The following is a 19,872-nucleotide window of genomic DNA, read 5'->3' on the forward strand; positions in this document are numbered from 1 at the left end:
GAGCAAGAGTAAATCAATCAATGATCATCACGACAAACCTGTGCCCATCGATTAGCTTATGTTGGTAGATTAGTAATAACAAAAAGTGATGAATAAATTCTGGTTTTGAATCTGAATGAAGGTTATAACAGCACACAATTTGGATTCTAAGCTTAGTTATCAAATTAAGGGAATGACAGAGAGGACGAGAGAGGGAGACGCAGACAAAGAGACAGATGACAGTTATTTGTCCACCCCACGGTCTGGCTTGCAGGAGGCACCAGTGCACACTTCATAGTTGATTTAAACACACCCTGTGTAAGTTGCAATGAGCACAAAAATGCTGCCAAAGGATTCCAAACCTAAACTCCAGTTTCTAACCATATAATAAAATAAACCATCAGAGATGGGAATCCCCCACCATTGAAAAAAATTGAAATCAGATAAGCGTTTTTCCATTTATTACAAAAAACATTTTTTTCAAGATGGCCGCCCCAGTCAGCCATCTTGGATCCGGCCACGCCCAAAATCAATAGGGTTCTTCCTTTTCAGGTGGTACATGTGTGACCCAAATTTTAAATCGATATGGCGAACAGTTTATGAGTTATCGCACTCACAGCAAATAAATGTTGACGCCCAGCCAGCCAGCCGGACGGACCGCCCCAGTCGGCCATCTTGGATCTGGCCACGCCCAAAATCAATGGGATTCTTCCTTTTCAGGTGGTACATGTGTGACCCAAATTTCAAATCGATATGGCGAAAAAACATTTTTTTCAAGATGGCCACCCTGGTCGGCCATCTTGGATCCGGCCATGCCCAAAATCAATGGGATTCTTCCTTTTCAGGTGGTACATGTGTGACCCAAATTTCAAATCGATATGGCGAAAAAACATTTTTTTCAAGATGGCCACCCTGGTCGGCCATCTTGGATCCGGCCATGCCCAAAATCAATAGGATTCTTCCTTTTCAGGTAGTACATGTGTGACCCAAATTTCAAATTGATATGGCGAACAGTTTATGAGTTATCGCACTCACAGCAAATAAATGTTGATGCCCAGCCAGCCAGCCGGACGGACCGCCCCAGTCGGCCATCTTGGATCTGGCCACGCCCAAAATCAATAGGGTTCTTCCTTTTCAGGTGGTACAAGTGTGACCCAAATTTCAAATCGATATGGCAAACAGTTTATGAGTTATCGCACTCACAGCTATAAATGTTGACGCCCAGCCAGCCGGATGGACGGAAAACCCGGGTGACAACAATATCCCCCTTCCGCCATGCGGCGGGGGATAAAAACTGACCAAGCAAAATAATTGTCACTAAATGGTATTGTTAAAACGACAAGCCGAACAATATCAAGCAAATTGTATTGTTAGTTTTATTGCAGTCCAGAACTATTCCACGATCAGACTTTGGGTTGGAGTTAGGCAGGTTATTTAGTGAAAACAATATCTCGAGGTGTAGACAAATTTTAACCAATAATGTTTCATCTTGCTCGTCTTGTATAACAATGTATATAATAAAAGTCGTCACACAGTAAAGTCGATATTGTCGCTTATTGAAGGTGGGATATTCAAGGTTCTCTATTTTGATCGGAGAGGGAATAATTATAACACCTTGAATCGATGGTTTAAAACACTAATTACGATGATCACTTGATTGAAAATCACAAACTTGCACACCTGATTTATTTCTAAGTCTCACCCACCATTCTGCTTTGTAACCAGATCAGGCCAGGTCCATGTGCAAGACAACACATGCCGGTGTACACATGATGTCAGCAGGAACAGTTCAAGGCAATGGAAGCACAACTTTATACACACTAAAAATAAAATAAATAAAAACTTGGCAGTGGAACAAAACTATCAAAGCCAATGAGAGATTGGCCCTTTATGCAGACATGAGGCACTTCAAGAACGAGAGTCGGTGCATTGGAAAAACAATAAAAATAATAACCTTTATAGGTCTAGTGAAAATTACAAATTGAAGTGGTCTCAATAAGAATGTTTGTTGCAAGTCTTTTAAGAATACGCATTTCATAGAAAACACAATGACATATAACTGGATATCTTTTTTCAAAGAAGAAGGCACTTCCAACCAAAAGTAAAAACTAGATCGACATCACTAATTTGAGCAAAAAAGCAAGAGCGTAGCGCAGTCTCAGGTGACGTTTCACCAGTTTCACAGCCGGCTTCCTCAAGCACAATATATTCTTCCTCGATACACAATAGACTGTGCCTGAGGAAGCCGGCTGTGAAGCTGGTGAAACGTCACCTGAGACCGGGTCCGCTCTTGTTTTTTTGTTCAAATTAGCGGAGTCCAGCTAGTTATTTTGCCAAAACCAAGTTTTTGCAAGATATGTTAGTCAGCTTGTATGTTTGTTTTTTTTTGTTTGTTTGTTTGTCTGTAATCACGTATAAAAAATTCTGCAGAGCACAGTTATCATCGGAAATTTTTGTAACTTCGCATATCAGAGGCCTATAGAGGTCCCTTTCAATGCATAAAATTTTGAAGGTCAAGGTCAAAGGTCAAGGTCACTTTGGCGCAATTCAGGGGAGTCGACGAAACCCTTATTTTTTGAGTAATTTTGATCGGATCGTCTTCAAACTTCATGGGAATATAGTTCATGGTCTGGCGCTCAGCTGATTAATTTTTGGTGGCGATTGGCCTTGACCTTCATGGTTAGCGCCTCAGGTCAAACATATTGGACCCCAAGGTCAAATTTTCAAGTTTTAGGAACCATATCGTGTAGTACCTCAAATTGAACACCTCGATGAGTGCTTTCTAGATATGTCAAGCTTGAGACATTATGACGTCATTTGGTGACGTTATAAGGCAAAAGCATATTTTTCATGGTTACTCTGTAGAACGATTCTCATCGGAATCTCTCGTAGGCAGATATTCCTCAAGGAGTCACTCCTGGTGGATAGCAGCTCTGTTCACCTCAGTGTGACCTGAAAGAAGTCACACGTGGTCACCTTTTGGCAAGATACGGGTCTTTTTTAACTTTTGGTTGGAAGCACTTTCTTCTTTAAAAGTGTATAATGCCAACCTCCTCAATCTTATACAAACTATAACGCTGATGGAGTGCAAACCTCGAAGCTTTGCTGCTTGTTTGTGAAGTCCCACAAGCGACGTGCCATGGAATACCTGCATCTGCGATTTAACGACATCGGCCCCAAAGAAAACCTGCTAATTCGCTCACTGAGATTTCGACCCCTGGTGGAGAGCTTCGAGGCAAGCAACACAATGCGTGCCATGGGTTTTCGCTTTCTGAGACTCAGAATAAAGGACAGAAATCACAGACTTCGTCACCTCATCAAGGATGAATTAGTTTTTCAGGGGAAACTTCATGGAGTCATGGATGGAAGGTCAATTGTGCCTGAGGAAGCCAGCTGTGAAGCTGGTGAAACGTCACCTGAGACCAGGTCTGCTCTTGCTTTTTTTGCTCAAATTAGCGGAGTCGATCTAGTTTTTACTTTTGGTTGGAAGCGCCTTCTTCTTCTTATTTAAAAAATGTGTAATCCCAACTGCCCCAATCTCATACAAACATATGTATGTGTATATGTATAGATATTAGGGTGGTCCAAAAAAGTCGAAAAAAATAGAATGTTGCTCCACAAGCTTAAAATTATTCTAATATGATCCAATAACGCGCATACATTTTTGTAGCTTGATCGGAGGTGATTTAGAGGTCGCTCCATATGATGACTTTTAGTCTCATGACTTGAATAAATTAGGTTATGGTCAGGTGCGATTACGGGTACTTCTGGATGTCCGAGGTGGAAATGGAGTGCATTTTCGAACTCTATGGGGTCGATTTACTCTAAGAAATGACTGCACCGACATTGAATTCACTACCATTTCGAAAATATGACCCAAAACAAGATTTATCATTACTGGAGTTGAGTAACTAATCCAACTCATTTCGATATTTTCTAATCTATAATTAATTTGTTGTCTGTCTAAACATTTTTAGAGTAAATCGACCCCACTGAGTTCGAAAATGCAGTCCATTTTCACTTCGGAAGTTCAGAAGTGTACGGATTCGCATCTCACCATACCCTAATTTAATATAATAATAACTAAATAAATAACGAACATTTTTCGTGAATCATTGAATCTAAAACACTGGATGTTGGGCCGGCTAGAAATAAATTCAGGCGGGAGTGGAGACAGCAATAGAGGCGGAGATGATAGTGGTATTTGGTGAATGAGACGAAATATTCTAATAGTTTGTAATTCCATTGATTGAAAAATTAGGGTATGGTCAGATACGATTACGTGTACTTTTGTACTTTCTTGGTGGAAATGGACTGCATTTTCGAACTCAATGGGGTCGATTTACTCTAAAAATGTTTAGACGGACAACAAATTAATTATAGATTAGAAAATATCGAAATGAGTAGGATTAGTTACTCAACTCCAGTAATGATAAATATTGTTTTAGGTCATATTTTCGAAATGGTAGTGAATTCAATGTCGGTGCAGTCATTTCTTAGAGTAAATCGACCACACAGAGTTCGAAAATGCACTCCATTTCCACCTCGGACATCCAGAAGTACCCGTAATCGTACTTGACCATACCCTAGTTTAACCAACTCATAAAACTAAAAGTCGTCATATGGAGCGACCTCTAAATCACCTCCGATCAACTTAAAATTTTCTGCACATTATTGAATCATCGTGGAATAATTTAAGGCTTGTGGAGACAACATCTGAATTTTTTTTTTTTTGCTGTTTTTGGACCACCCTAATATATATATAAAAACATTGCACCAAAGAAAAGCACAATCATTTTGACATGAAACACAGCATTCGTCGCATTAAGCTTCCCTGTTAACCCAAGTGCTGGTTCTGCTAATCTGTGTACAAAGCACATCTGGAACTTTCCAATTGTAAATGAACTATACTGTACACTGTATTTATAACAACCAAATACATATCTGTTATGAATAAAAATAAAGTTTCCATCCATATACTTTTTAATTGGGCAACTCAAGGATGATATGGGGTGTAGATACCCCTCCTTTGTTCAACAGATAACCTGGAAGGAATGGTATTCAAGCTGGTAATTCTATGCGGTGCCCCCAAGCCATGCCGCTGAGGGAGAAATCCTCCCGCATAAGTCCTTGGGGGATGTGGCCGAGACAGAGCAACGGGGTTTAGACCCAGACCTGGCGTTCCAAAAGAGAACTCTGCTGTAGGATTGCTGCTCTTGGTAGGTGTGGACGTCAACGGACTGTGAGAATGAAGAGAGTGGGGCATTGTCGCGAGCCAGTCTGCTGCAGGAATGTTTCCAGGTGCAAGCCCCCCAGGGCTCAGATTTGACCTGGACCAATCATCTGACAAAAATAAAAACAAAAAACGTTTAACGTATTTTATACAATCTAACAAGGGGGGAAGGTTGCATTCAAAACACCCATACCAATTAAAAAACACAATGATAAATTAAATCAGGGTTAAAAGTTAGTTACATGCACACTTCGTAGAAAGCAATGTGGTTTTAGTCAAATTGATTTGAAAACAAATTTGTCAATTTTAGGAAGAATGTGATAACCTCTGAATAAAGAAAATATTTAAATGTATTAAAATTGTAAAAATCTTACAAAAACTAGAAAGTTTGCTTTTATCATTGAGAACAAAACTAGAGCCTTGGTTTAGTTCACGAAAGATGATGACATGATTGTATGGTATCTCAAAATCTAATCTCAAAATACACAGGACTCATAAAAGCAACAAAAATTATGGGGAAGGGGACACAGAAAGCGAAAATGTAATTAAAAGAAACTGAGACGACCAACTGGTGCACTTAACTTACGGTAACAATTTCCCTTAACACGACCTTCATTAACACTGGCAGACTCAGTTGGGAACACAGGACGAAAGAGAATGACAGTGTGCGTAGGTGTTTGTGTCTTCCCTGAAGTGTGTGTGTCTTCCCTGTGTGTGTCTTCCCTGGGAGGTGCAACGTAGGCACGGCCTCAGACCCCTCTCCCGGTCTGGTCTCATCCTCGAGTCTCCGCGCTGGCTGTCCGCACTATGCCGATGGCTGTGCACTGCTCTCTGGGGGTGGGGGGGGGGTGAGGGGATGGGCGGGGGTCTCGACTGTGTGGCTGGACGGTCTCTCTCTGGGCATCCAGGGCTGCGGGTGACTAATAGCTGGGCGTGCTGGGCGTCTGCTCTGTGGGCGGTTCCAGGCTAAGAGTCACATGAGGCACTATCGTCCTGCCTTTTTTAGGCAGCCCTCTGGTCGCCTGCTGTGCAGGGCTTGCGCATGCACTGTCAAGTCCGATGTGGCACATGACATACGAGGCTTGACATTGTACATGTGTTCCCTCCATGTTGAGGTGCAATGAAAGGACAAAGGGGTGATTTCATTTGAACACAGATGGGCGATGGAGAAAAAGACACAGACACAAGGATAAAGGGTGACATGGAATCTAGCTCGACATTCGATTCTGGTAGATGCCAATTGGGGTTTACACCGAAGCAACAGAAGATGCTACAGGTCTGCATGCTCAATATTTGTTTGAGATAAAGACCATGTCATCATCTGAATAGGGCTTTGAAACCCCCAGAAGTGAAGAATTTCATACTCCTTCAAAAGGAAAGCATTATAGTAGCAAAATTCCTTCGCATATTTATGGTAGCATACAAATCGACCACTCCAATTGTATATATTATTCATTGCTTCACTGTCCTAGTAAAACGCGAGTTTTCCTATTGTTCGCATCGAGCTGTTCACATCTTTTGCAGCAATTGAGGTAAGTTTACTTTGCTAGGCCTTTGCGAATTTTATGTCTAGAGCCAGTGATTTTCCATGATCGTGGAGAATGGATGGAATTCACCGGATTTGATGAATTGAAACAAAAAAACCTGAATCCGACATGGAAAAAAAAAATGTACCGCATTACAAAAAGGTCGACATGAGGTCGAATAACAAATAAAATGTTCAATATATTGTCGGATTTTGTTTGTGCAATTCTACACAGATGCGATTCCTACAGCATAATTTCAAGAAGTGTTAAATGTGATGTAACCAAGTTTGAATGTAAAACGTATGTTCATGTTTTACCTCATGCATATTTATGCTCCACCCGTGTGTCACATCATCTCTGCTGCAAGCGGGCGAGAGTGGCGCTGCCCCTTCTGGCGGAACGTGTGGTTGTATGTGGAAAAGGCACGGTTTTTATCATCACATTTGGAGTGTTTTCAATTGAAGAAAAACTGATTTAAACCTCTGCAAGTGTTGGTTAAGCTGCCTGGAGCATTATTTATTCAAATAATCTGGACACGGAGGCCGTTCCAGAATAGTAAAAACTAGAAAGTAGAATTTGATGCGAATGCATTAATCGATATGCCTCCACCCACTTTAGATGTTAAATCATTGTTACATTTGATCTTAATTAAAGGTCACTTTAAAAAAATTAAAGATGCAGACAGACACACACACAAGGAGAGAGAGGAGACAGAGACAGAGACAGAGACAGAGAGAGGCCAGATAAGCAGAAGAGAGAAAACATCAGATGCTTCCAACTCGAGTTATAGGCTGCAAAACGATTTCCAAATGGCACATGACCTTTGACCTGTCCAACCTAAAATTGAATTAGTTCATCTTAGTATTACAGTGCATACATGCATCATGTATCATTGAAATCTCTTAAATTGTTGACAAATTATTGCAGTAACACAGAATTTCAATTAAAGGGCAATTGTCCGTAGGCCTTTGACACCAAAATCATATCAGTTCATCTTTACATCCGAGTACACAGGTGCATGTAAAACCAGGTTTGGTCAAAATCCCTTTAGCAGTTCCAAAGTTATCGCAGTAATGGAAATCTGCTACTTTAAGCAAAAGGTCACGTGACCTTTGACCCTTTGAATCCAAATTTGAATCAGTTAATCTTTGCAAAAACACCTTTGGACTGGGTTTGTTAAAATCCCTTGAGTGGGTCACAAGTTATCACAGAAACAAAAATTAATCACGGACGGATGAATGCATTGATGGACGAATGGACAGCCCGAAAACATTATGCTTTTGACGGCAGAGGCATAAAAAATAGCCACCACAATTCTATGCAAGAGGAATCAAATTTCATTCACTTTGACTGGGCTCTCCAGAGATTGTTCAACAATGATATTTGAGTATTTATTGCAAGAAATCGAGATTCACAACGATGCTCATCAGAATCAGCTGAGATTGGCATGGACAGAGCATTGGCTATGCTCGTGCAGTGGCCATAGACCATATGGATGGTATTCCTTGTGCATCAAATTGGGGTGTTTGTTTGTTTTTTACTACTTTTCGTAATCACACTGCGGGAATTCAATATGTGGAGAATCACACTTACACAAACTAGAAAGGCACTCGGTAGAGCGTATACCTCTGCCATGTAATGCCTGATCCAGGAGAACATTTCGGGCCCAATACATTTTTGAAATATCATGCAATACAGTACTATCGTTTTTCGCCCAATCTCTCAAAAGTGAGGAATCACTAATAAAATCAATGAATTTTTTTTTTCCCAATGTGAGTGCACAAATAAATATTTTGTTTTCAATTGATAACATGGAATTTTGTTTTTTGGGGAAATTGGGGGGGGGGGGTGGAAACCACCGACTCTACATGTCCACAATCTCAAAAGATCCATTATTATCTTAATGAAGTTCTGATGGAGTACTTGTATGAGGCTGTGTTTAAGATGATTTATTTTATATATACAGTCAAGCGCCACTTAACGACGGGGTTACATTCTGAGAAACGCGTCGTTAAGCGACCTCGTCGTTGTGCGAACATCATTTTTTTTTTTCGTTTTCGAACATCGCACTGACACAAACCTAGACACCTAGGCTATATGGTGTAGCCTATTGCTCCTCGGATACAAACCTGTACAGCATGTTACTGTACTGAATACTTTCGGCAATTGTAACACACATCTAAGAGAGACAGAAGACACGTTACATTTACCTTTGTGCTGTTCATGACGGCCATCGGTGTTGTTAGCAGCAGCTTACAATCTCCTCTCGCATCGATTATAGAAAGGTGAATAATTAGCGTTTGGATTTTATAAATACATAATCATTGCATCGATGTTATAATTTACAAATGAAGAAACGAGCACCTGTCAATTGTGATATATATTTTCGGAACAGTGCGATTGTTTTAACAACATAAAAAGCTTCACTAAAAATAAATTTGTGTTTTAATGTCGACTAAGAACAACGATTTATTCGCGGAATTCTTCAATTCAAAGGTAATTTACTTGCTCGAAGGTAAACGTGCAAACATTGGTTCAGTTTGAAAGCCGATTTCCTTGAATCCTGATTTAGCACGACCCTGTTTTTTTCGCGATGACATTTTATGGACCTCACCGATCGCATTATAACAGGGCCACACTGTCGTTTATTATCATGAGGTATTATGTACTGTACAGTGTACATAATTGTATGTGCTATTTTTATACGAGGCTACATCACTCGGCGATAGGAATTTTTCAGTTACATTTTTTTTTTTTCAGAGCTGGCAGAGCGTCGTATATGCGATCCGTCGTTGCCCGGAACGTCGTAATACGGCGCATGACTGTACATACATATATACATATATATATATATATATATATATATATATATATATATATATATATATATACATATATATATATATATATATATATATATATATACACATATATACATATACATATATATATATATATATATATATATATATATATATATATATATATATATATATATATATATATATATATATATATATATATATATATATATACACATACATATATACATATATATATATATATATATATATATATATATATATATATATATATATATATACACATACATATATACATATACATATATATATATATATATATACATATACATATATATATATATATACTGTACATTTGTAATGTAAAAATTACTTATGAGTTCCATTAAGAGGATAACTAAATAAGATGAATGGCCCCAGAGAGCTTAACTCCAACTTTCTATCTTCACTTAACTCTACTGTGTACACTGTACATACACAACATACGTACAGGTTAGTATCCATGTAACCTTGCAAGGGGCAATCGTTTGGAACACTTTCATTTAAAAACATCCTGAAAGAATCTCCAATGGCATTCACAAAAAACGTATTAAACGAATGAAGGGAAAAAATTTTTTTAAAGGAAAACAAGAACACCTTTGAAGATTTGTACAGTGAGTGGAGAGACGAGAACTGACAAACGGTTGGTAACGTGAGCCAGCACGAGCTGTTCATTGGCATCTCGTCGAACTCGAACATGCACCGACCCAGCCTAGAAAATTTACGACAAGTTGAATAAAATAACAATGAAAGTTTAAAAATCAGAAGAATAATGACAGAAACAGACAAATGGTAATCACCAGGAACAAAGATTTCAACCCCTCCTACCTACTCTTCCAGTGTGAAGGCCATACTGCCTTCCCCGCTCGATTGAGTCTATGTGTAACAATTGTTAAAAACTTTGTGGTTGACTCTTAAACGCCTTCAAATCAACTCGAGTTGGGTAATAGAATGCTGCCCAAAGAAAATAGCTGACATTAAATGGAGATGCATCAACTATTCTTGAAGATTGATTAACATCAGTTGTGAAGTTTTTCTGTAATCATGAAAAAAAAAGAAGAAAAAAAAGAAGAAGATGATTTTAATGAATGTGATGATAACATAAACTGCTCATAGAACGTGTTAACGAGTTACTTACCAAGGAGCCAAACTTCAATGTCCAAAAATGTTCATTCCTAAACTCTAACACACCATCAAGTGTTGATGCCTGAGAGGAATAGACATATAAGCAGGTAAATGAGTTAAACGAGACAGGAAAAATACACTAGGAGCTATATGTTTGAGCTTTCAAGTTTCCTATTCCCAAACTTTAAAGTGGATTCCACCTGAATACACCCACCCCCACCTCACCTCACCATGCATGCCATGATTCACTACATCGTTTCTCTGACTTGGTTTCTCCTTCTCTGGATTATTTTTGTGAATGGAAAAATCAACATAGTGTGGTGCAGGGTGGCCTGAAAGTCACCCTCCGTTCGTTCCTTCCATATTCGGGACTATCTCAATGTCGATGAATAGCCGTTCGTCAACAACAGTATATCCGTTCCCTCAACAATGGATTGGAGGCGGATCACTAACGTCACATGCTCCTCTACCTTGGCCACCACGTAGTCCAGATCTATCGACTCCAGACAACTATCTGTGGGAGGATTTGGCGATCAATTCAGTGGTGCAAGGAGAATGATGTCACGCGTATAGATACAATGAAGGAATAATTATTGTAAGCAATACACAATAAAACATGAATATTAAAAGAGTTTAAGAATTAATTATTTACTGGGGAAGAACAGGGCAACTTTCAGGCCACCCTATAGATTTCTGTTGAGATGAACATGCAAAATTCCCAGGAACTGTTACAAAATGAATAGCAGTTTGAGTGAACAGTACTTATCTTCCTTCCATGCAGTCATCTTTTTTTTTTCTCTTCCTCTTCTTCTTCTCATGAGTGATGCATTCAATAACACCGTTACTACTCTCAAACCTCTGCCCCATCTTCCATCACACTTCTTTGTCATGTCCGCTTTTCCTTTCATCGCCACGATCCCGACAGCATGTAGACTTATCCCCTGGCATAGTGGGAAAGTTTATTACCCAGCTTGACATAAGTGCTCTTATCCTCAGGAATTGTTCTTCAGTTCCATCATACCCCATACTCTCCCTTTCACCAGTCCTCCTTAGATGGGAAACATACTTATTCTTGGAAAGTTGCAAACATCACTCCAATCCATAAGAAAAGTTCCAAAACAGATACCCCCAAAAACAGTCCTATCAGCCTTCTCTCCATCACAAGCGAAGTACAGTAAACCCTTAAATAGCATGGGTTCTAATATCACGGTTTTGACAAATCGCGGACAACCTCTTTACATGCCGATTTAGTTATCGTGGTTGATGAACAGAGAGAAGTCATTGTTTATGTCCATGTGGACGATTATCTCACATCACTAGCCTCTTGTTGTTTCTCGCGGAGTAATAATGGCACCGAAGCATAAAACGATGGACAAAAGTGATTGTGGTAGTACCAAATAGCAGAGGAAGGTTATGATGTTGTGCGAAAAAAAAAAAATCGAGTTGTTAGATAGGTTGGCTGGAGATGAAAGTGCTGCATCTGTGGAACACCATTAAGGGATTAATTAATCGACTGTGCAGCATAGCCATAAAAGTGAGTCACATTTCCACGGAAGTGTTGCCACCAGCACTCCGCAAAGTGCAAAATTGTCATTCCAGTCTCGTGGTCCTGAATATTGAAAGAATGGAAAAAGCCCTTAATGTTTGGATTGAGAACCAACCACAGAAAAGAATGCCTTTCAGTTGACGGATGATGAGATTGAAGAATGAGAATTGCTCAAGAATGAGATTGAAGAGAGTATGGAAGATGGATTCACAGATGGAGGAAAAAAAAAGAGAAGAATAAATGAGTAGAGGTGAGCAATGATTCTGCATTTAGGCAATGTCACCAGGAGAGGGATGCTGGTGGACTGCATGCATCCTGCAAATACCACACACAGAGAGCAGAGAATGCAAGTCCAGAAATAAGGCGGAAGAACAGAGAGACTACCGACCTGTTGGCGATCGCGAAGTGATAGGTCCATCGACTCAGCTTCATCGCGAGAGATTCAAATGATATTGAAGGCCTTTGTTTCCACAGCATCAAGCTGAGCAAGATGTGAGGTTAGAGAGCCAGCCCAGAGGGGAGAGCCATACTTCGTCAAGCTGTGGATGAAAGCCTTGTAGGTGGATAGGAGCTCAGGTGTGCCAAGATAGGACTTTGCATGATGGAGGACTCCCAGTCGGCGTCTGGCTTGAGGCCAATTTTTAAATGTGTCTTGCCGAAGAGAGATCATGGCTGAGAGCGAGACCCAAGAGTTTGAGTGACTGAACCTCTTAGAGAGGGTTTTCGAGAAAGTAGATGGAAGGGTTTGCGGTACGGTCCTTTAGGGGGGAGGGGGGTGGTTTAGAAAGAAAGAAAAAGCGAGAGAAATTTCTCAGGATTAAAAGCTATGTTCCAAGTGTTTGACCAGCTTGTGAGTTTGTCAAGGTCTGAGGAGAGGGAAGAGGCTGCTGCCTGTCTGTCTGTCAGAAGGATGAGGGATCTCACGGCAGAGTGGAGTCATCATCAATGAGACAGGATTTTCCAGTCAGTGAGATCATTGATGAAAAATGGGCAGTGATTCTCAATTTCAACTTCCTGTCCAAGCAAGAAATATCTGCTCCAGGGTTCAGCGAGGTTAAGGATTGTCTTGCCATTTTCCTTTGTGGCAATGCAGCAGACAACTTTGTCGTAAAGCCAAAGCTGCTCTTCCAATCGCTGAATCCCCACGCCTCAAAGGGAAGAACACGAGCCAGCTTCAGGTATTCTGGCATGCCAAAAGGAGAGCATGGGTGACTGTCGCAATGTTCATCGATTGGCTAAACAACTGCTTCATCCACGAGGTTGAAGTCGAAGAATTTTGCATTCAAGGTTTTACTCATCTTGGATAATGCGCTAGGTTACCTAGAAACCCTGCAGTTTGCTCACCCCAACATAGAGGTCATCTTCTTACTGTGGTATAGCCTGCGGGCCTGCGGGGCAGGGCGTGATGATGGGGGAGTGGTCGTCGTGAGCATCGTGTCTGCCAGGGATATAAGGAGTGCGCGCCGCCTGAGGCGTTGTAGTGGGTGCCGTAGTGCCACGGCTCGTGAGTGTGTTGAGTACGTAATAAAGGGGAGCTGCGGGCAAAGTACGCCCGCGCTCGCGCTTGTACACCACAGCCGGGCTCGACTGTTCCTCCGCTCGTGCCTGCCTTATAAGCGCCCCTACCACGACACTACAGTTGGCTGACGAGTATCTTCGGATCGGCGTGTGCAGGGCGGCAGCGAATAACCCGTGCGGTTCCAGGCTACGGAGCCAAGGGTCTCGCCAGCACGAGCATGGCAGAAGGTCGGGGCACGGCGCACGGGCGCGTGCCCATTTTCGGGGGAGATGACTTCGAGTTGTTTTCTGAACAATTGGGTTGCTACTTCCGCGCGAATGATGTAAATGATGGAGAAAAACGCAAGTCGATCTTGCTCGCCTCGCTATTAACGGAGCACTACCGGCTGCTGAGTGATTTGGTGGCTCCAGATAAGCCCAGTGATGACGGGCTATCGTTTCAGGACATCGTGGCGAAAATGAAGACCCACTTGGCGCCAGAGAAGTCGTTGCAGCTCGCGCGGTTCCAGTTCGATCACCTCGCGAAGGGTGGCGAGGAGCGCGTTGCAGATTTCGTAGCACGGGTGAAGCATTCGGCCGTGCCTTGCAAGTTCACGGCAGAGGAGCGTCCGGCACGACTCAGAGATCGTTTTATTTCTGGTCTGCGAGACGCGAAGATGGTAGCAGCCATCCTGCGGATGACCGACGTCACATTCGACTCAGCGGTCGGGACTGCTTCGTCTGTCGAGCAGACACTCACGGATGTCCGCACCATCGCTGGCCAGGACGTAATGAGTAGCTCCAGCTGGGACATGTTGGCTGATCCCGAGGTCCACGCGGTGACCCAGGTGCCGCAGGTCACACATCCCGGAGTTCACGCGATGACCCAGGCGCCACAGGTCGCGCAGCCCGGGGTCCGCGCGATGACCCAGGTGCCGCAGGTCGCACGCGCGTCTGGCGGTGCGGGACGAGGGCGCGCACCGCAGCGCGGTCGCACCGGGAGCGAGGTGGATTTCCAGGGGTGCTGGGGGTGTGGTGGTCCGCACCTGCGACGAATGTGCCCGTATAAGAACACCGTGTGTTTGCATTGTCACAAGGTGGGACATTTGAAGCGTGTGTCGGATGGCGGGGGCCTCCGTTGGGGTCTTGGATGGCGAGGTGCGGGAGGACCCCAGTGACCTGGAGATCGGCCTGCAGCCGGGGCATGGCGATGCCGGCGGGCCGGAGCAGGAGATGCAACCACGGTTGAGTCCGTTTTCCGTTGGTCCGGAGGTGACGACGCCGTTCACGGTGGAGGTCGAAGTGAATGGCGAGCCGACCGTGTTTTGCGTGGACACCGGGGCTGCAGTGTTGGTCATGGGCGAGCAGGCGGCTCGTGGTCTTCGCGGTGTTCGCCTAGTCGAGACGACCTTGTCGCTGTACACGTACACCGGTGAAGTGATTGCACCGCTTGCGAGGGCCGACGTCTCGGTGCGCTACCGAGGTCGACGCGCCCGACTCTCGGTGTTCGTGGTGCGAGGGGAGGGGCCCGCCCTTTTGGGTCGGGACTGGCTGGCGCACCTCGGGCTGGATCTCCAGTTCGTACCTCCAGGTGTGCCGGTGCTCTCTTCGATGCTTTTGTCGAGACCCGAGGGCGAGGTTCTGGCGGCGGGAGCCGCATCATTGCAACGGGAGTGGCCGTTCGTTGCTGCCTGCAACGGTGATGTGCGGTTCGGGAGCAGCGGGAGCCGTGCCAGCTCTCGCGATGAGTTCTCGCGCTTCGGCGGCGTTCATGAGGCAATGCGCGCCTGTGTTGTTCGGGCAGCTTCGACGGCGAGTTGCGGCGGGGCCGTCGCGTTCAAGGAAGTCACGGGTCGCAACATCGAGTCGGCAACCAAGAGACGGACTAGTGATGTTGGTTATGGGTTGCTGTTCATTGCATATTTGTTTTTCATTGCTCTAGTGATGCGGTTTAACGTTGTTGAAATAAATGCCAACAGTTCCTGTGTGGGAGTGGGTTTGGCGGAGATCAATCGATGGGATTTGCGTTATGATCAGTGTGATGTGAAGGCTTTGGGAGCGGTGGTGGCAAATAAAGAGGTTTTCTTGGCCTCCAGTTGCCCCGGGCCACGGGTAGTTGCTTTGTCATGTGCAGGGATTTTGCCGAAAGAACGCGCTGTACGGAAAAATGAGTTTGCAATGGTTCCAATGATGTTCCTATTGATTTATGACGAGCCTATGGTTGAAGTGTGGTTTGAATGGAGTTGCTACCGTCTAACTGCCGTGTGGGTCTCGGAGATCGACTCGGAGCCAGGGCTGGTGCGCTGGTCAGCGTTACCCCCACCTCTGGTTGCGGCAAGGTCAGACGTGCCTGGCGCCGGGGGCACAGCTCTCTGTGTTCGCTCAAGGCCGTTTAGAAGGGCGTTGGCATCTCAACTGATTGTGGTGCGTGGGTTGTTGTGGGGCATTGGTTGCATCCAGCCAGCGGCGCTGTTCAGCGCCCCCATCCAAGGTCAATCGAGTCTGGCGCTGGCGCCACGGCTTCCAGACAGCGGGCTTCCGGCCTCGGAATGTTTATCCGCTTCAGGTCTGGCTGGGGGGAGATGTGCCGCCTTGTCGGCCGGAGGCGGTTTGATGGTGCCGGGGGAGGTTTGCTCGGGAGGTCGCCACGACCTCGCCGAAGGCCATGTAAGCATGAGCCGCCTGGGGGCGTTTTCGCTGCGTAGTGCTGCTGCGCTTCTCGCCTTGCTGCTTCATATCGGTAACGCGGTCGAGGTTTTGTGGGTTAATGGTGCGGCTCAGTCTTCGGAACCTGGCCGTTGCAGCTCCACTCGCTCGCATCGACACATTATATGATGTGGTGTGCTTTTCTACTATGCTGCTTCTTTTTTGTACCTTGTCTGCTTTATACCGTGGTATTTCGTGCTACTTATGCTTATTATGATGGTGATCATTTAATAATCATGGTTTTAGGAGGGAGGAGTGTGGTATAGCCTGCGGGCCTGCGGGGCAGGGCGTGATGATGGGGGGAGTGGTCGTCGTGAGCATCGTGTCTGCCAGGGATATAAGGAGTGCGCGCCGCCTGAGGCGTTGTAGTGGGTGCCGTAGTGCCACGGCTCGTGAGTGTGTTGAGTACGTAATAAAGGGGAGCTGCGGGCAAAGTACGCCCGCGCTCGCGCTTGTACACCACAGCCGGGCTCGACTGTTCCTCCGCTCGTGCCTGCCTTATAAACGCCCCTACCACGACACTACACTTACCTCCCAACATGACCTCCCTCCTCCAGCCAATGGACCAAGGTCTCATTGCGACGTTCAAGTCATGTTACACCTGCCACACCCAAGAGAGGATACTGGACCAGATGGACAACGACCCTTGTTTGACATTCAATGATTGCTGGAAAAATAACATCGCTGACTGTATTAATAACATTAAGGAATCTGTTGAGATTAAGCCAATGACATGGAATGCATGCTGGAGGAAATTGTGGAGTGAAGCAGTGCACGACTTCAAGGGCTTCCCCTCGGTGGACAAAAAAGTTTGGAGGATTGTGAAGGTGGCATGTGGTGATGGTGGAAAGGGCTTTGAGGACATCCAAGAGAAAGAGGTGGAGGAACTCCTTGAATCCCATTGAGGAGTTAACAGAGGTGGAACTGGAAGAACTCATATGCTCAAGTGAAGAGTGATGATGAGGAGGAGGTGATGATGCCGAAACCACTAATGACCAAGATGCTAGTCGAGGTGCTGCCCATAGGTAAAGCCCTGGCTGACAAGGTGTTTGCGATCGATCCATTCATGGAGAGGAGTATAAAATTTAAGACGGAATTGGAGGCTGCCCTAATGCCCGAGAAAGAGATCTACAGGGATCTGCAAACTAAAGTGAAGCAATCCACCATCACAAGCTTTTTCACAAGGGTCAACAGCACCACCACCACTCCGCCAACCACCAGCAATGCCTCAACCAGCTCACTCGATGATTCACCAGCCATCGCAGGTTCTCTATCTGCTGTTTCTATGGGGTTCCCTTCTCCCAGGATTGTCTTAAGTTTTGTAAAATTCCCTCATTCACCTCACTGTTTTGAAAAAAATCACCTCGCTGGTTTTTAATGAATTTCAAGGTAAGAGTCTTGTGTTTTTGTTTCTTAATCCCCGAATGGATAGGTTTGCTCTCCGTTTGTCCATCCATCCCACCTGTGGTTTTTCAGACTTTTTTCCCAGACCCTTCAACATATTCAACTGAAAGTTGGTACATGGCTTTATTATAAGTTACAGAACCAAGTTTGAATTTCAGGGCGTTTCGTCAATTTTCAGAGTTATGCTCTTTTTAAACTTAGACTATATCACATTATACATGGGTAATTCTTGCTCTTGTTTTATACTGTGCTGTATTTATTTTATTTACATGCTTATTTCAATGTTAACATGCTTCATGTTTATTTCAATTGTGATGTACTTATTTTTAGCTGCCGCCCATCTTATAACATACAAAAAAGAGCAGTGTATGTATGCCTGTATGTCTGGTAACGACTCCTAGACCCTTGGGCTGATCAACACCAAATTTCATGCTATACTCAGGGGGTTCCCACTTCGGTTTTTCGTGAAATATTTTGCAAAAAATAAAATAAAATAAAAAAACATTTGAATCTTTAATTTTGAGACTTTTTAGGATTTTTCCCAGAGGTCTTATTATTTAGATGATTTGTGCAGAAGCACTGTCAACTGAGAGTGGGCTGAAAGGGCATTCCCACTCGGAGGGCAGAAGTTCTCCATTTTCTCAAAGCCCAGGAACCTAACCCCCTTTTTCCCATCGACCCTTGGTTTTAACTATCGTGGTTTTGAATATCACTGCATTTTCCAGGAACATGAGCCCACAATATTTAAGGGTTTAACTGTAATGCAGTCCATAAATGCAGTGAACCTCAGACACTATCTCTTCTCTAACTCACTAATCTCTGACAAGTTTGGCTTCCGACCTGGCCATTCCACCTCGGATATGGTACTCCTTCTGACATGGAAGTAAATGGATTCTCTGAACTACAAGCAAGAGGGGAGGGTCATCTGTCTGGATATCTATCAAGACTTTGATGCTGCCTTGCATCTGGGCTTGATTTTAAAGTTGTCTACATTTGCTATTCAGAGACCCAGACTCAAGTGGTTTGTCTGATTTCTTCCTTGAGCATAAACAGTGGGTGGCTCTTGATGGTGTCCTTCTCCATGATCTATCCCTTCAGGATGTGATTTCACAAGGCAGCATTTTAAGACCGACACCATTCTTGATCGATATCAATGATTCATCTGATTCTCCTGAAAACCAATTTCATCATTTTGGCAATGACGACTTCCTGTGTCGAACAATAACCACACTTGCTAGAGGATGGCCACTGCCAAATCACTTTTGTCAAACCTGAATAAGATAAGCTGCTGGTCAGCGAATGAGAACATAATGTTCAATGCGTTGTCATTCTCTCTGTCTCTGTGTCTCTCTCTCTCTGTCTCTCTCTGTGTCTCTCTCTCTGTGTCTCTCTCTCTCTCTCTGTGTCTCTCTCTCTCTCTGTGTCTCTCTCTCTCTCTGTGTCTCTCTCTCTCTCTGTGTCTCTCTCTCTCTCTCTCTCTCTCTCTCTCTCTCTCTCTCTCTATATATATATATATATACATACATACATATATATATATATATATATATATATATATATATATATATATATATATATATATATATGGATCAGCAATAAAACTATCAATATTCACTTCTCTGGATGGCCACTGGAAGAAGTGCGCTCCCTGGAACTCCTCAGCCTCACAATGTCATAACCTTTCATGGGAAAATCACGTAACCAAGCTCGGCATCAAAGACTAGTACCTGTCTAAGTATTCCTGTCGAGCTAAGGCATTACTGAGCCACAACGAGCTCAACACAATGTGCAAGGCCTCCATAGAGAGCTCCGTGCAGTATTGCTGACCACTCTGAGCTGGTGCTCCTGCTTCTCACTTAGCTCATCTTGAAGTGGTAAAAACAAAACCATCCACACCATTAGTATCTCAAGGCAGGAGCATCCCCATGGACTGTCACTCTCCCACAGGTGGCAAGCTGATGCATTCTCCATTTAATAAAGTTTACATCTGGCCTT

At 43.7% G+C, this 19,872-nt stretch overlaps 1 protein-coding gene across 1 annotated transcript in view; it reads right to left on the reverse strand.

Annotated features, from left to right (window-relative positions):
* Positions 1-418: 418 nt before the first annotated feature.
* SLC30A6 (solute carrier family 30 member 6) overlaps positions 419-19,872 on the reverse strand; it is a 76,301-nt gene continuing 56,847 nt past the window's right edge. Inside the window, exons 14-16 of the mRNA XM_085879487.1 lie at positions 10,738-10,806; positions 10,197-10,311; positions 419-5,322 (exon numbers count right to left, since the gene is read on the reverse strand). Coding sequence (XP_085735613.1) covers positions 4,976-5,322; positions 10,197-10,311; positions 10,738-10,806 — 531 coding nt within the window. The 3' untranslated portion in view covers positions 419-4,975. The remainder of the gene's footprint in view (positions 5,323-10,196; positions 10,312-10,737; positions 10,807-19,872) is intronic.

Source organism: Eptatretus burgeri, chromosome 4 (assembly GCF_056783735.1).
Source record: "Eptatretus burgeri isolate ZD-2024b chromosome 4, Ebu_testis_v1, whole genome shotgun sequence".
NCBI classification, from domain to species: Eukaryota; Metazoa; Chordata; class Myxini; order Myxiniformes; family Myxinidae; genus Eptatretus; species Eptatretus burgeri.